Genomic DNA, 13,116 nt, shown 5'->3' on the forward strand with positions numbered 1-13,116 from the left:
TACAGTTTCTTCAGGATGGTTTAGATAAAGGTTTATCCGCAAGTTCTTTGAAAGGACAAATCTCTGCTCTTTCTGTTCTTTTTCACAGAAAGATTGCTAATCTTCCTGATATTCATTGTTTTGTACAAGCTTTGGTTCGTATAAAACCTGTCATTAAGTCAATTTCTCCTCCTTGGAGTTTGAATTTGGTTCTGGGGGCTCTTCAAGCTCCTCCGTTTGAACCTATGCATTCATTGGACATTAAATTACTTTCTTGGAAAGTTTTGTTCCTTTTGGCAATCTCTTCTGCCAGAAGAGTTTCTGAATTATCTGCTCTTTCTTGTGAGTCTCCTTTTCTGATTTTTCATCAGGATAAGGCAGTGTTGCGAACTTCTTTTGAATTTTTACCTAAAGTTGTGAATTCTAACAACATTAGTAGAGAAATTGTGGTTCCTTCATTATGTCCTAATCCTAAGAATTCTAAGGAGAAATCATTGCATTCTTTGGATGTTGTTAGAGCTTTGAAATATTATGTTGAAGCTACTAAGTCTTTCCGAAAGACTTCTAGTTTATTTGTTATCTTTTCCGGTTCTAGAAAAGGCCAGAAAGCTTCTGCCATTTCTTTGGCATCTTGGTTGAAATCTTTAATTCATCTTGCCTATGTTGAGTCGGGTAAAACTCTGCCTCAAAGGATTACAGCTCATTCTACTAGGTCAGTTTCTACTTCCTGGGCGTTTAGGAATGAAGCTTCGATTGATCAGATTTGCAAAGCAGCAACTTGGTCCTCTTTGCATACTTTTACTAAATTCTACCATTTTGATGTATTTTCTTCTTCTGAAGCAGTTTTTGGTAGAAAAGTACTTCAGGCAGCGGTTTCAGTTTGAATCTTCTGCTTATGTTTTTCATTAAACTTTATTTTGGGTGTGGATTATTTTCAGCAGGAATTGGCTGTCTTTATTTTATCCCTCCCTCTCTAGTGACTCTTGCGTGGAAAGATCCACATCTTGGGTAATCATTATCCCATACGTCACTAGCTCATGGACTCTTGCTAATTACATGAAAGAAAACATAATTTATGTAAGAACTTACCTGATAAATTCATTTCTTTCATATTAGCAAGAGTCCATGAGGCCCGCCCTTTTTTTGGGGTGGTTATGATTTTTGTATAAAGCACAATTATTCCAATTCCTTATTTTATATGCTTTCGCACTTTTTTATCACCCCACTTCTTGGCTATTCGTTAAACTGAATTGTGGGTGTGGTGAGGGGTGTATTTATAGGCATTTTGAGGTTTGGGAAACTTTGCCCCTCCTGGTAGGAATGTATATCCCATACGTCACTAGCTCATGGACTCTTGCTAATATGAAAGAAATGAATTTATCAGGTAAGTTCTTACATAAATTATGGGTTTTTTTTAGGACGTATGGCATACGTCGTCGGTCGTTAAGGGGTTAACCCCTTAATGACCGGACCATTTTTCAATTTTCTTACCCTTAATGACAATGGCTATTTTTACATTTCTGCAGTGTTTGCGTTTAGCTGTAATTTTCCTCTTACTCGTTTACTGTACCCACACATATTATATACCGTTTTTCTCGTCATTAAATGGACTTTCTAAAGATACCATTATTTTCATCATATCTTATAATTTACTAAAAAAAATGATAAAATATGAGGAAAAAATGGAAAAAAACACACTTTTTCTAACTTTGACCCCCAAAATCTGTTACACATCTACAATCACCAAAAAACACCCATGCTAAATAGTTTATAAATTTTGTCCTGAGTTTAGAAATACCCAATGTTTACATGTTCTTTGCTTTTTTTGCAATTTATGGGGCAATAAATACAAGTAGCACTTTGCTATTTCCAAACCACTTTTTTTCAAAATTAGCGCTAGTTACTTTGGAACCCTGATATCTGTCAGGAATACCTGAATATCCCTTGACATGTATATATTTTGTTTTAGAAGACATCCCAAAGTATTGATCTAGGCCCATTTTGGTATATTTCATGCCACCATTTCACCGCCAAATGCGATAAAAAAAATAAAAAAAAAGTTCACTTTTTCACAAATTTTGTCACAAACTTTAGGTTTCCCACTGAAATTATTTACAAACAGCTTCTGCAATTATTGCACAAATGGTTGTAAATGCTTCTCTGGGATCCCCTTTTTCAGAAATAACAGACTTATATGGCTTTGTGGTTGCTTTTTGGTAATTAGAAGGCCGCTAAATGCCGCTGCGCACCACACATGTTTTATGCCCAGGAGTGAAGGGGTTAATTAGGGAGCTTGTAGGGTTAATTTTAGCTTTAGTGTAGTGTAGTAGACATCCCAAAGTATTGATCTAGGCCCATTTTGGTATATTTTATGCCACCATTTCACTGCCAAATGCGAGCAAATAAAAAAAAAAAACTTTACATTTTTCACAATTTTAGGTTTCTCACTGAAATTATTTACAAACAGCTTGTGCTATTATGGCAGAAATTGTTGTAAAAGCTTCTCTGGGATCCCCTTTGTTCAGAAATAGCAGACTTATATGGCTTTGGCGTTGCTTTTTGGTAATTAGAAGGCTGCTAAATGCTGCTGCGCACCACACGTGAATTATGCCCAGCAGTGAAGGGGTTAAATTAGGTAGCTTGTAGGGAGCTTGCAGGGTTAATTTTAGAGATCAGCCTCCCACCTGACACATCCCACCCCCTGATCCCTCCGAAAGAGCTCTCTTCCCTCCCCCACCCCACAATTGTTACCGCCATCTTAAGTACTGGCAGAAAGTCTGCCAGTACTAAATAAAAGTTTTTTTTTTTTTTTTTTGTTTTTTTTTTTAAATAAAAATTATAAAATATTTTAGTTGTGATGGACCCCTGCCTTAGCACCAACCTCCCTGATCCCCCCCTCCAGCTCTCTAACCCTCTCCCCTACCTAATTACTGCCATCTTGGGTACTGGCAGCTGTCTGCCAGTACCCAGTTTGACCCCACAAACCAAACTATTTTAATTTTATTTATAACTTTTTTTGTATTTTTAAATATATCTGTAGTGTAGCAGCCCCCCCCCCCCCTTTTATATGTAAAAAAAAATATTTTTTTTTCCTTCCTTCCCTTCATTGGTGTCAGTGTGGCTAATGTGCGCACGTGCGTCCACGTGCACACGCGCGTCCACGTGCACACACGCGCCCGTGCATGTGCGCACATTGTGCACGCGCGCACGCTCCCTCCTCCCACCGGACAAAGGCACCATCGGCACCATCACTACCGGTGCAGAGAGGGCCACCGAGTGGCTCTCTCTGCATCGGAGGCTTGTAAAGGGGTATTGCAGGATGCCTCCATATCGAGGCATCACTGCAATACCCTCAGAGCTGCTGGAAGCGATTGTGATCACTTCCAGCACTCTGTTAGACAACTGACGTACCAGCTACGTCTATTGTCATTAACAGTTAGTTTTTGCATGACGTACCTGGTATGTCAGTTGTCATTAAGGGGTTAAGTAGATCTGAGAACACCCTGCCTGTCTGGTTTTAAGTAACCTGGAGGTAACAACCTGTATGGTAGGATAGCTGGGAAGGGAGGATGTTTCCATTTGGTAGAGGGGTGTCACCTGTCATTTGTTTGTGAACCAGAACATTTGTTTTCTTTGAGAAAAATAAATGTATATACTTGATATAATTAGCTTTATTTATAATGGTTCCAGCAGGTACAGCACCAACCATCTATATTAAAGTGCATGCTATAGAGGGAATCGCTGCTTTACCCCACCATATACAATGTATCCAAAATCCATGTCATTTAGTACATAGCCCAGCATGCTGCGAAATGTAAATCTACGTCTGACATGTAAGTAAGCACAAGCAGTCTTGGTTGTCAAGTGGGCTTCTAGCATGTGCCTTCATATTGTAACAGAGTGCGATCAGTGCTCTGTTATCATATGAAGCTAGTTTAGCAGATTGTTACAGATGATCCGTTGGTGCCGCTGGAAGACATACAGCCCAGCGGTGGGGGGGGGGGGGACTTTTGAAGGGAGAGGTAGGGATGGGGGTTGCTAAATACAGGAAAAGGGGAAATCAGAGGGGGAATTCCATACCGATCACAGGGAGGGTTAGGGGGACCCCCACACTACAGACAGCTGCTAGTACCTAAAATGGCTGCTACTAGTGGAAGGGAGGGGGGCTAGAGAGGTGTTTGGGAGGGGTCAGGGAGGTGGGATCCCTACACTGCAAGAAAAAAGCCTTAAAGGGACAGTAAAGTCAATACTAAACTTTCAGGATTCAGATAGGGCATGCAATTTTAAACAACTTTCCAATTTACTTTTATCATCAAATTTGCTTTGTTCCCTTGGTGGTATTTTTGAAAAGCTAAACCTAGCTAGGCTCAAACTGATTTCTAAAAAGTTGAAAACCGCCTCCTAGCTCAGAGCATTTTGAAAGTTTTTCACAGTTAGACTGTGCTAGTTCACGTGTCATATAGATAGCATTGTGCTCACTCCCGTGAAGTTATTTAGGAGTCTTCACTGATTGAGTACACTGCATGTCTGTCAAAAGCACTTAGATAAGGAGGCTGTCTGCAAAGACCTAGATACAAGGTAATCACAGAGGTAAAAAGCATATTAATATAACTGTGTTGGTTATGCAAAAATGGGGAATGGGTAATAAAGGGATTATCTATATTTTTAAATAAGAAACATTTTGGTGTAGACTGTCCCTTTAAACTGCATACTGGCAGACTGTCTGCCAGTACCTAAGATGGTGGTGAGAGGGGAGGGATCAGGTAGGTATCAGAGGTGGAGGGGGAATTCCTAAACTACAATACTATTACCCTGACCAGCTAATTAATTAACCCCTTCACTTATGGGAATTTCAGAAGTGTGCCCAGCTGCAATTAGCAGCCTATTTATATATGTTTTGATAGGTAGATAATTAAAAATAACAAGGACCTATTTTTTACAGTATTTTGGCAGTTTTTTCACTGAAATTCCCAGTGCTGATGGGGTTAAACAAGATAGCACTTAGTCATACCCAAGTAAAGTGAACTGCATATACACCATAGCATTGCTACAGTAAAGATGATACTGCCACCTAGTGGCTCAAATGATATGCACTATAAAGAAAGAGAAATATCATTTGATTACATTATGAGGTCCATTTTTTATAGCCCTGACGGACAAGGTAAACTAGTTAACCTACTCACCCAAGATTGAGGCAAGTGGGGAGCATTACTAGAATAAAAACACAACAAGGTTTCCAAAATTGCCTCCAGAGCTTGAGAAATGGAGCCCATTGTGTGATATTAAAGGGCCACTGTAAGTAAATATTTTCTATGCCTGTTACTAACTAACTACCCCAAATACGCTTTTTATCAATAGCATTTCGTTAACATATCTCTACCGTATATCAGAAATCTTGTCTGAAAATTTAATTGTTTTCCAAACCCACTCCGTGGGTATCCTTTGCTCTGTACCAATCCGTTTACCTAGATTTCAAAATGGCGCTTTAAACACAAAGTTATTGGTTTAAGTATTTTGAACACGCAGTGCTGAAAATAGTGGGCAGGATAACGTAACATCATCGGCGAATAAAAGATATAATTTTTAGAACGTTATGAAACTTCGTTTTGGAGAAAATATAGGTCAGTAGCTTTTTAATATGTTAGTTGTTTAGCTTAAAAATTATAACAGAAAGTAATCCTTTAACAAGGATTTTGTCTGTTCTCTGTACATTATTGTATTATATGTAATTCATATGTAAGCCACTAGGTAGCAGTATAAAATTAAACATGGCTACTAACAAAAATAGAAAATATTTGTACAATTTTGTCTATTAAAAAAGAAAGTGCCATAAAATAAATATTATACTTGTTGTTATTGGGCTTACAATAAAACATGTTGTGGGTAGCGCATACATTTGAAAGACGTTTATATAAATGTGTCCATTGTCTGTCAGATTGTCAGTGACACGCGGCGCCAATCAGATGTGGACTGGTTTCTCTCCTCATATGGTGCTGTGGCACAGACTGTCCGTGTGGTAGCCTCAGAAGATACGAGGAGAGCGAGAGGATGGCTGTATACACCAGGTGCAATACATTTAGCATTAACACAACCCTTCTATTCATTAATGTTTAATGTTTTATTGATTGCTTTTACTGTACGCTCCACTATGCCACATACAATCACATTTATTTATTGGTGCTGCTCAGAGAGAAGGTGATGACGTTTCTAGCTACTCACTGAGCAGGTGAAAGCTTTAAATGGAAGTTGCACACAGCCTGTGACGGCATGTTCTGTAAGTTGTGTGGTATAGTAAAAGCTTTCGCCAATAAAGTAAAAACATTCTTGCAAATACGTGTATATAATTCAAAATGCTTTTAACTGAAGTTGAAATGGACTGATGTGACTCATTTTGTCCTAGAATGTTTATGTAAAGGGCGATTTATAGTTGAATAAAACAGTATGCTCTCATTTGTTAACGCAGGCAACTATAGTACCTGTAATTCTGAGACACAAAGTACCTCTAAGGAGACACGGAGGTCCGCTGGAAATGGCAATCGGCAGTGGTTATTGTATGACTGACATTTTTGGGGGTTTAACACACAGTTGTAGGGTTACTAGAGCTAAAATTAGGTGCTCTAACAAATTAGAACATTTCATTTTTCCACTATAATGGCGCTTTAAGGGTACGGTGTACTGAAATTACAAGAGCTAACATATTTGTTACTTTTTACAGTGATACATATAAGAAAAAGGGTTGTAGTGAAAAACACATCACTTCATCTATATGTACATACGCTTAAGCACTATGTCTATTTTTTTTATTGCAGAAGTAGATGACGCAGAGTCAGAGTGTGGCCTGGACAAGGGCGTGGCTTTTGATTGGATTATTACGAATGACGGTGATGGTAATTTCCTTGACGAACAGCTGAACAAACTGTTGGACTTTATTCACAGTAAACTTGGCTCTTCAGTATGACCAGAACATCTCTAAAGCACGGAAACTAAAATATCTCAATATCCCATTTTGTGGCCGCTGTATTCTGATAGAACTGTTAACAACACAAAGGCTAAAAATCACTACATTTCTAAAAGGTGTAAAGTGAAACGGACATTTGAAAACTTGTGCATTGTTTTCATATAGGATTGAAATCTGGAAATTGTACTGTACCTTTATGTCTAAACGTAATATTTTTGAGAAATATCTGTAAGTGCTACAGTTTGTATATCTGTCTGCATAACTGTACAACTGATTGCGGACTCATTCTGTTCTAATGCACCATAAAATATTTCATGAAAGTGTCAAGTAGTAAAGCAGACTGCATCTAACTCATGGGTTTCCAATGAGGGACCATGAAAAATAAATTTTTTGTTTTTCTACCTGTATTGTGAGTGAGCACCTTGCACAAATTCAAATGAGTCGTGTCTGAAAAAGACACAAGTGCCACAAACGTACATATTCTCACAGATCCAGAGGTAGAGAAGCAGAGTGTTGTGTGGTAAGCGGTAACAGGCACTAAAAACATAATTTATGCTTGCCTGATAAATTCCTTTCTTCTGTAGTGTGATCAGTCCACGGGTCATCATTACTTCTGGGATATTACTCCTCCCCAACAGGAAGTGCAAGAGGATTCACCCAGCAGAGCTGCATATAGCTCCTCCCCTCTACGTCACTCCCAGTCATTCGACCAAGGACCAACGAGAAAGGAAAAGCCAAGGGTGAAGTGGTGACTGGAGTATAAATTAAAAAATATTTACCTGCCTTAAAAACAGGGCGGGCCGTGGACTGATCACACTACAGAAGAAAGGAATTTATCATGTAAGCATAAATTATGTTTTCTTCTGTTAAGTGTGATCAGTCCACGGGTCATCATTACTTCTGGGATACCAATACCAAAGCAAAAGTACACGGATGACGGGAGGGATAGGCAGGCTCTTTATACAGAAGGAACCACTGCCTGAAGAACCTTTCTCCCAAAAATAGCCTCCGATGAAGCAAAAGTGTCAAATTTGTAAAATTTGGAAAAAGTATGAAGCGAAGACCAAGTTGCAGCCTTGCAAATCTGTTCAACAGAGGCCTCATTCTTGAAGGCCCAAGTGGAAGCCACAGCTCTAGTAGAATGAGCTGTAATTCTTTCAGGAGGCTGCTGTCCAGCAGTCTCATAAGCTAAACGAATTATGCTACGAAGCCAAAAAGAAAGAGAGGTAGCGGAAGCTCTTTGACCTCTCCTCTGCCCAGAGTAAATGACAAACAGAGAAGACGTTTGTCGAAATTCCTTAGTTGCCTGTAAGTAAAATTTTAGAGCACGGACTACATCCAGGTTGTGCAGTAGACGTTCCTTCTTTGAAGAAGGATTTGGGCATAAAGAAGGAACAACAATCTCTTGATTGATATTCCTGTTAGTAACTACCTTAGGTAAGAACCCAGGTTTAGTACGCAGGACTACCTTATCCGAATGAAAAATCAAATAAGGAGAATCACAATGTAAGGCTGATAATTCAGAGACTCTTCGAGCCGAGGAAATAGCCATTAAAAATAGAACTTTCCAAGATAACAACTTTATATCAATGGAATGAAGGGGTTCAAACGGAACGCCCTGTAAAACATTAAGAACAAGGTTTAAACTCCATGGTGGAGCAACAGTTTTAAACACAGGCTTAATCCTGGTCAAAGCCTGACAAAAAGCCTGGACGTCAGGAACTTCTGACAGACGTTTGTGTAACAGAATGGACAGAGCTGAGATCTGTCCCTTTAATGAACTAGCAGATAAACCCTTTTCTAAACCTTCTTGTAGAAAAGACAATATCCTAGGAATCCTAACCTTACTCCAAGAGTAACCTTTGGATTCACACCAATATAGGTATTTACGCCATATCTTATGGTAAATCTTTCTGGTAACAGGTTTCCTAGCCTGTATTAAGGTATCAATAACTGACTCAGAAAACCCACGTCTTGATAAAATCAAGCGTTCAATTTCCAAGCAGTCAGCTTCAGAGAAGTTAGATTTTGATGTTTGAAGGGACCCTGTATCAGAAGGTCCTGTTTCAGAGGTAGAGACCAAGGTGGACAGGATGACATGTCCACCAGGTCTGCATACCAAGTCCTGCGTGGCCACGCAGGTGCTATTAGAATCACTGATGCTCTCTCTTGTTTGATTCTGGCAATCAATCGAGGAAGCAGCGGGAAGGGTGGAAACACGTAAGCCATCCTGAAGTCCCAAGGTGCTGTCAGAGCATCTATCAGGACTGCTCCTGGATCCCTGGATCTGGACCCGTAACGAGGAAGCTTGGCGTTCTGTCGAGACGCCATGAGATCTATCTCTGGTTTGCCCCAACGTCGCAGTATTTGGGCAAAGACCTCCGGATGAAGTTCCCACTCCCCCGGATGAAAAGTCTGACGACTTAAGAAATCCGCCTCCCAGTTCTCCACTCCCGGGATGTGGATTGCTGACAGGTGGCAAGAGTGAGACTCTGCCCAGAGAATTATCTTTGATACTTCCATCATAGCTAGGGAGCTTCTTGTCCCTCCCTGATGGTTGATGTAAGCTACAGTCGTGATGTTGTCCGACTGAAACCTGATGAACCCCCGAGTTGTCAACTGGGGCCAAGCCAGGGGGGCATTGAGAACTGCTCTCAATTCCAGAATGTTTATTGGCAGGAGACTCTCCTCCTGACTCCATTGTCCCTGAGCCTTCAGAGAATTCCAGACGGCACCCCAACCTAGAAGGCTGGCGTCTGTTGTTACAATTGTCCAGTCTGGTCTGCTGAATGGCATCCCCCTGGACAGATGTGGCCGAGAAAGCCACCATAGAAGAGAATTTCTGGTCTCTTGATCCAGATTCAGAGAAGGGGATAAGTCTGAGTAATCCCCATTCCACTGACTTAGCATGCACAGTTGCAGTGGTCTGAGGTGTAAGCGTGCAAAGGGTACTATGCCCATTGCCGCTACCATTAAGCCGATTACCTCCATGCATTGAGCCACTGACGGGTGTTGAATGGAATGTAGGGTGCGGCAAGCACTTTGAAGTCTTGTTAGCCTGTCCTCTGTCAGGTAAATCTTCATTTCTACAGAATCTATAAGAGTCCCCAGGAAGGGAACTCTTGTGAGTGGAACGAGTGAACTTTTCTTTTCGTTCACCTTCCATCCATGTGACCTTAGAAATGCCAGCACTAACTCTGTATGAGACTTGGCAGTTTGAAAGCTTGAAGCTTGTATCAGAATGTCGTCTAGGTATGGAGCTACCGAGATTCCCCGCGGTCTTAGTACCGCCAGAAGAGCACCCAGAACCTTTGTGAAGATTCTTGGAGCTGTAGCCAATCCGAATGGAAGAGCCACAAACTGGTAATGCCTGTCTAGGAAGGCAAACCTTAGGTACCGATAATGATCTTTGTTAATCGGTATGTGAAGGTAAGCATCTTTTAAATCTACAGTGGTCATGTACTGACCCTCTTGGATCATAGGTAAAATTGTCCGAATAGTCTCCATCTTGAACGATGGAACTCTTAGGAATTTGTTTAGGATCTTTAAGTCCAGGATTGGTCTGAAAGTTCCCTCTTTTTTGGGAACCACAAACAGATTTGAGTAAAACCCCTGTCCCTGTTCCGATCGTGGAACTGGATGGATTACTCCCATTAACAAGAGCTCTTGTACGCAGCGTAGAAACGCCTCTTTCTTTGTCTGGATTGTTGACAATCTTGACAGATGAAATCTCTCTCTTGGAGGAGAGTATTTGAAGTCCAGAAGGTATCCCTGAGATATTATCTCTAGCGCCCAGGGATCCTGGACATCTCTTGCCCAAGCCTGGGCGAAGAGAGAAAGTCTGCCCCCCACTAGATCCGATCCCGGATCGGGGGCCCTCAATTCATGCTGTTTTAGGGGCAGCAGCAGGTTTCCTGGCCTGCTTGCCCTTGTTCCAGGACTGGTTAGGTTTCCAGCCTTGTCTGTAGCGAGCAACAGCTCCTTCCTGTTTTGGTGCAGAGGAAGTTGATGCTGCTCCTGCTTTGAAAATACGAAAGGAACGAAAATTAGACTGTCTAGCCTTAACTTTGGCTTTGTCCTGAGGCAGGGCATGGCCTTTACCTCCTGTAATGTCAGCGATAATCTCAACCCGGGCCCGAATAAGGTCTGCCCTTTGAAAGGTATATTAAGCAATTTAGACTTAGAAGTAACATCAGCTGACCAGGATTTTAGCCACAGCGCCCTGCGTGCCTGAATGGCGAATCCTGAATTCTTCGCCGTAAGTTTAGTAAGATGTACTACGGCCTCCGAAATGAATGAATTAGCTAGTTTAAGGACTCTAAGCCTGTCCGTAATGTCGTCCAGAGTAGCTGAACCAATGTTCTCTTCCAGAGACTCAATCCAGAATGCCGCTGCAGCCGTGATCGGCGCAATGCATGCAAGGGGTTGAAATATAAAACCTTGTTGAACAAACATTTTCTTAAGGTAACCCTCTAACTTTTTATCCATTGGATCTGAAAAAGCACAGCTATCCTCCACCGGGATAGTGGTACGCTTAGCTAAGGTAGAAACTGCTCCCTCCACCTTAGGGACCGTTTGCCATAAGTCCCTTGTGGTGGCGTCTATTGGAAACATTTTTCTAAATATCGGAGGGGGTGAGAACGGCACACCGGGTCTATCCCACTCCTTAGTAACAATTTCAGTAAGTCTCTTAGGTATAGGAAAAACCTCAGTACTCGTCGGTACCGCAAAATATTTATCCAACCTACACATTTTCTCTGGTATTGCAACTGTGTTACAATCATTCAGAGCCGCTAACACCTCCCCTAGTAATACACGGAGGTTTTCCAGTTTAAATTTAAAATTTGAAATATCTGAATCCAGTCTGTTTGGATCAGAACCGTCACCCACAGAATGAAGTTCTCCGTCCTCATGTTCTGCCACCTGTGACGCAGTGTCTGACATGGCCCTAATATTATCAGCGCACTCTGTTCTCACCCCAGAGTGATCACGCTTACCTCTTAGTTCTGGTAATTTAGCCAAAACCTCAGTCATAACAGTAGCCATATCCTGTAATGTGATTTGTAATGGCCGCCCAGATGTACTCGGCGCTACAATATCACGCACCTCCCTCTGAGCGGGAGATGTAGGTACTGACACGTGAGGCGAGTTAGTCGGCATAACTCTCCCCTCGTTGTTTGGTGAAATTTGTTCAATTTGTACAGATTGACTTTTATTTAAAGTAGCATCAATACAGTTAGTACATAAATTTCTATTGGGCTCCACTTTGGCATTGCAACAAATGACACAGGTATCATCCTCTGAATCAGACATGTTTAACACACTAGCAAATAAACTTGCAACTTTGAAATACAATTCAATTAGAATAATATTAAAACGTACTGTGCCTTTAAGAAGCACAGAAGATCTATGACAGTTGAAAATTAATAAATTGAAACAGTTATAGCCTCAATCCTTGTAAACAACACAACTTTAGCAAAGGTTTAATCCCATTAGCAAAGATAACAAATTCTGAAAGCAGGAAACAAATTACAGAATAAACGTTTTTTATCTCAGTCAAACTACAATTCTCACAGCTCTGCTGAGAGAAATTACCTCCCTCAAAATAAGTTTTGAAGACCCCTGAGCTCTGTAGAGATGAACCGGATCATGCAGGGAATACAATGAGTTGCTGACTGAAATATTTGATGCTTAGTAAAAGCGCCAAAAAACGGCCCCTCCCCCTCACACACAGCAGTGAGGGAGAACAGAAACTGTCAGAAAACAGATTAAGCAACTGCCAAGTGGAAAAATAGTGCCCAAACATTTATTCACTCAGTACCTCAGTAAATGAAAACGATTTTACATTCCAGCAAAAACGTTAAACATAATCTCTAGTTATTAAACAGCTTTATGTATTTCTTACAGTGTAATTCTAGTGAAGTACCATTCCCCAGAATACTGAAGTGTAAAGTATACATACATGACATTATATCGGTATGGCAGGATTTTCTCATCAATTCCATTATCAGAAAATAAAAACTGCTACATACCTCTATGCAGATTCATCTGCCCGCTGTCCCCTGATCTGAAGTTTACCTCTCCTCAGATGGCCGAGAAACAGCAATATGATCTTAACTACTCCGGCTAAAATCATAACAAAAACTCTGGTAGATTCTTCTTCAAACTCTGCCAGAGAG

At 40.8% G+C, this 13,116-nt stretch overlaps 1 protein-coding gene across 2 annotated transcripts in view; it reads left to right on the forward strand.

Moving 5' to 3' along the window:
* The window catches only part of LOC128650016 (phosphomevalonate kinase), a 227,400-nt gene extending 220,056 nt beyond the window's left edge, over positions 1-7,344 (forward strand). For both annotated transcript variants that reach the window (XM_053703677.1, XM_053703699.1), the window contains 2 exons: positions 5,915-6,044; positions 6,789-7,344. In XM_053703677.1, coding sequence (XP_053559652.1) covers positions 5,915-6,044; positions 6,789-6,937 — 279 coding nt within the window. In that variant the 3' untranslated portion in view covers positions 6,938-7,344. The remainder of the gene's footprint in view (positions 1-5,914; positions 6,045-6,788) is intronic.
* The last annotated feature ends 5,772 nt before the right edge of the window (positions 7,345-13,116 follow it).

Source organism: Bombina bombina, chromosome 1 (genome assembly GCF_027579735.1).
Source record: "Bombina bombina isolate aBomBom1 chromosome 1, aBomBom1.pri, whole genome shotgun sequence".
Taxonomy (NCBI): Eukaryota; Metazoa; Chordata; class Amphibia; order Anura; family Bombinatoridae; genus Bombina; species Bombina bombina.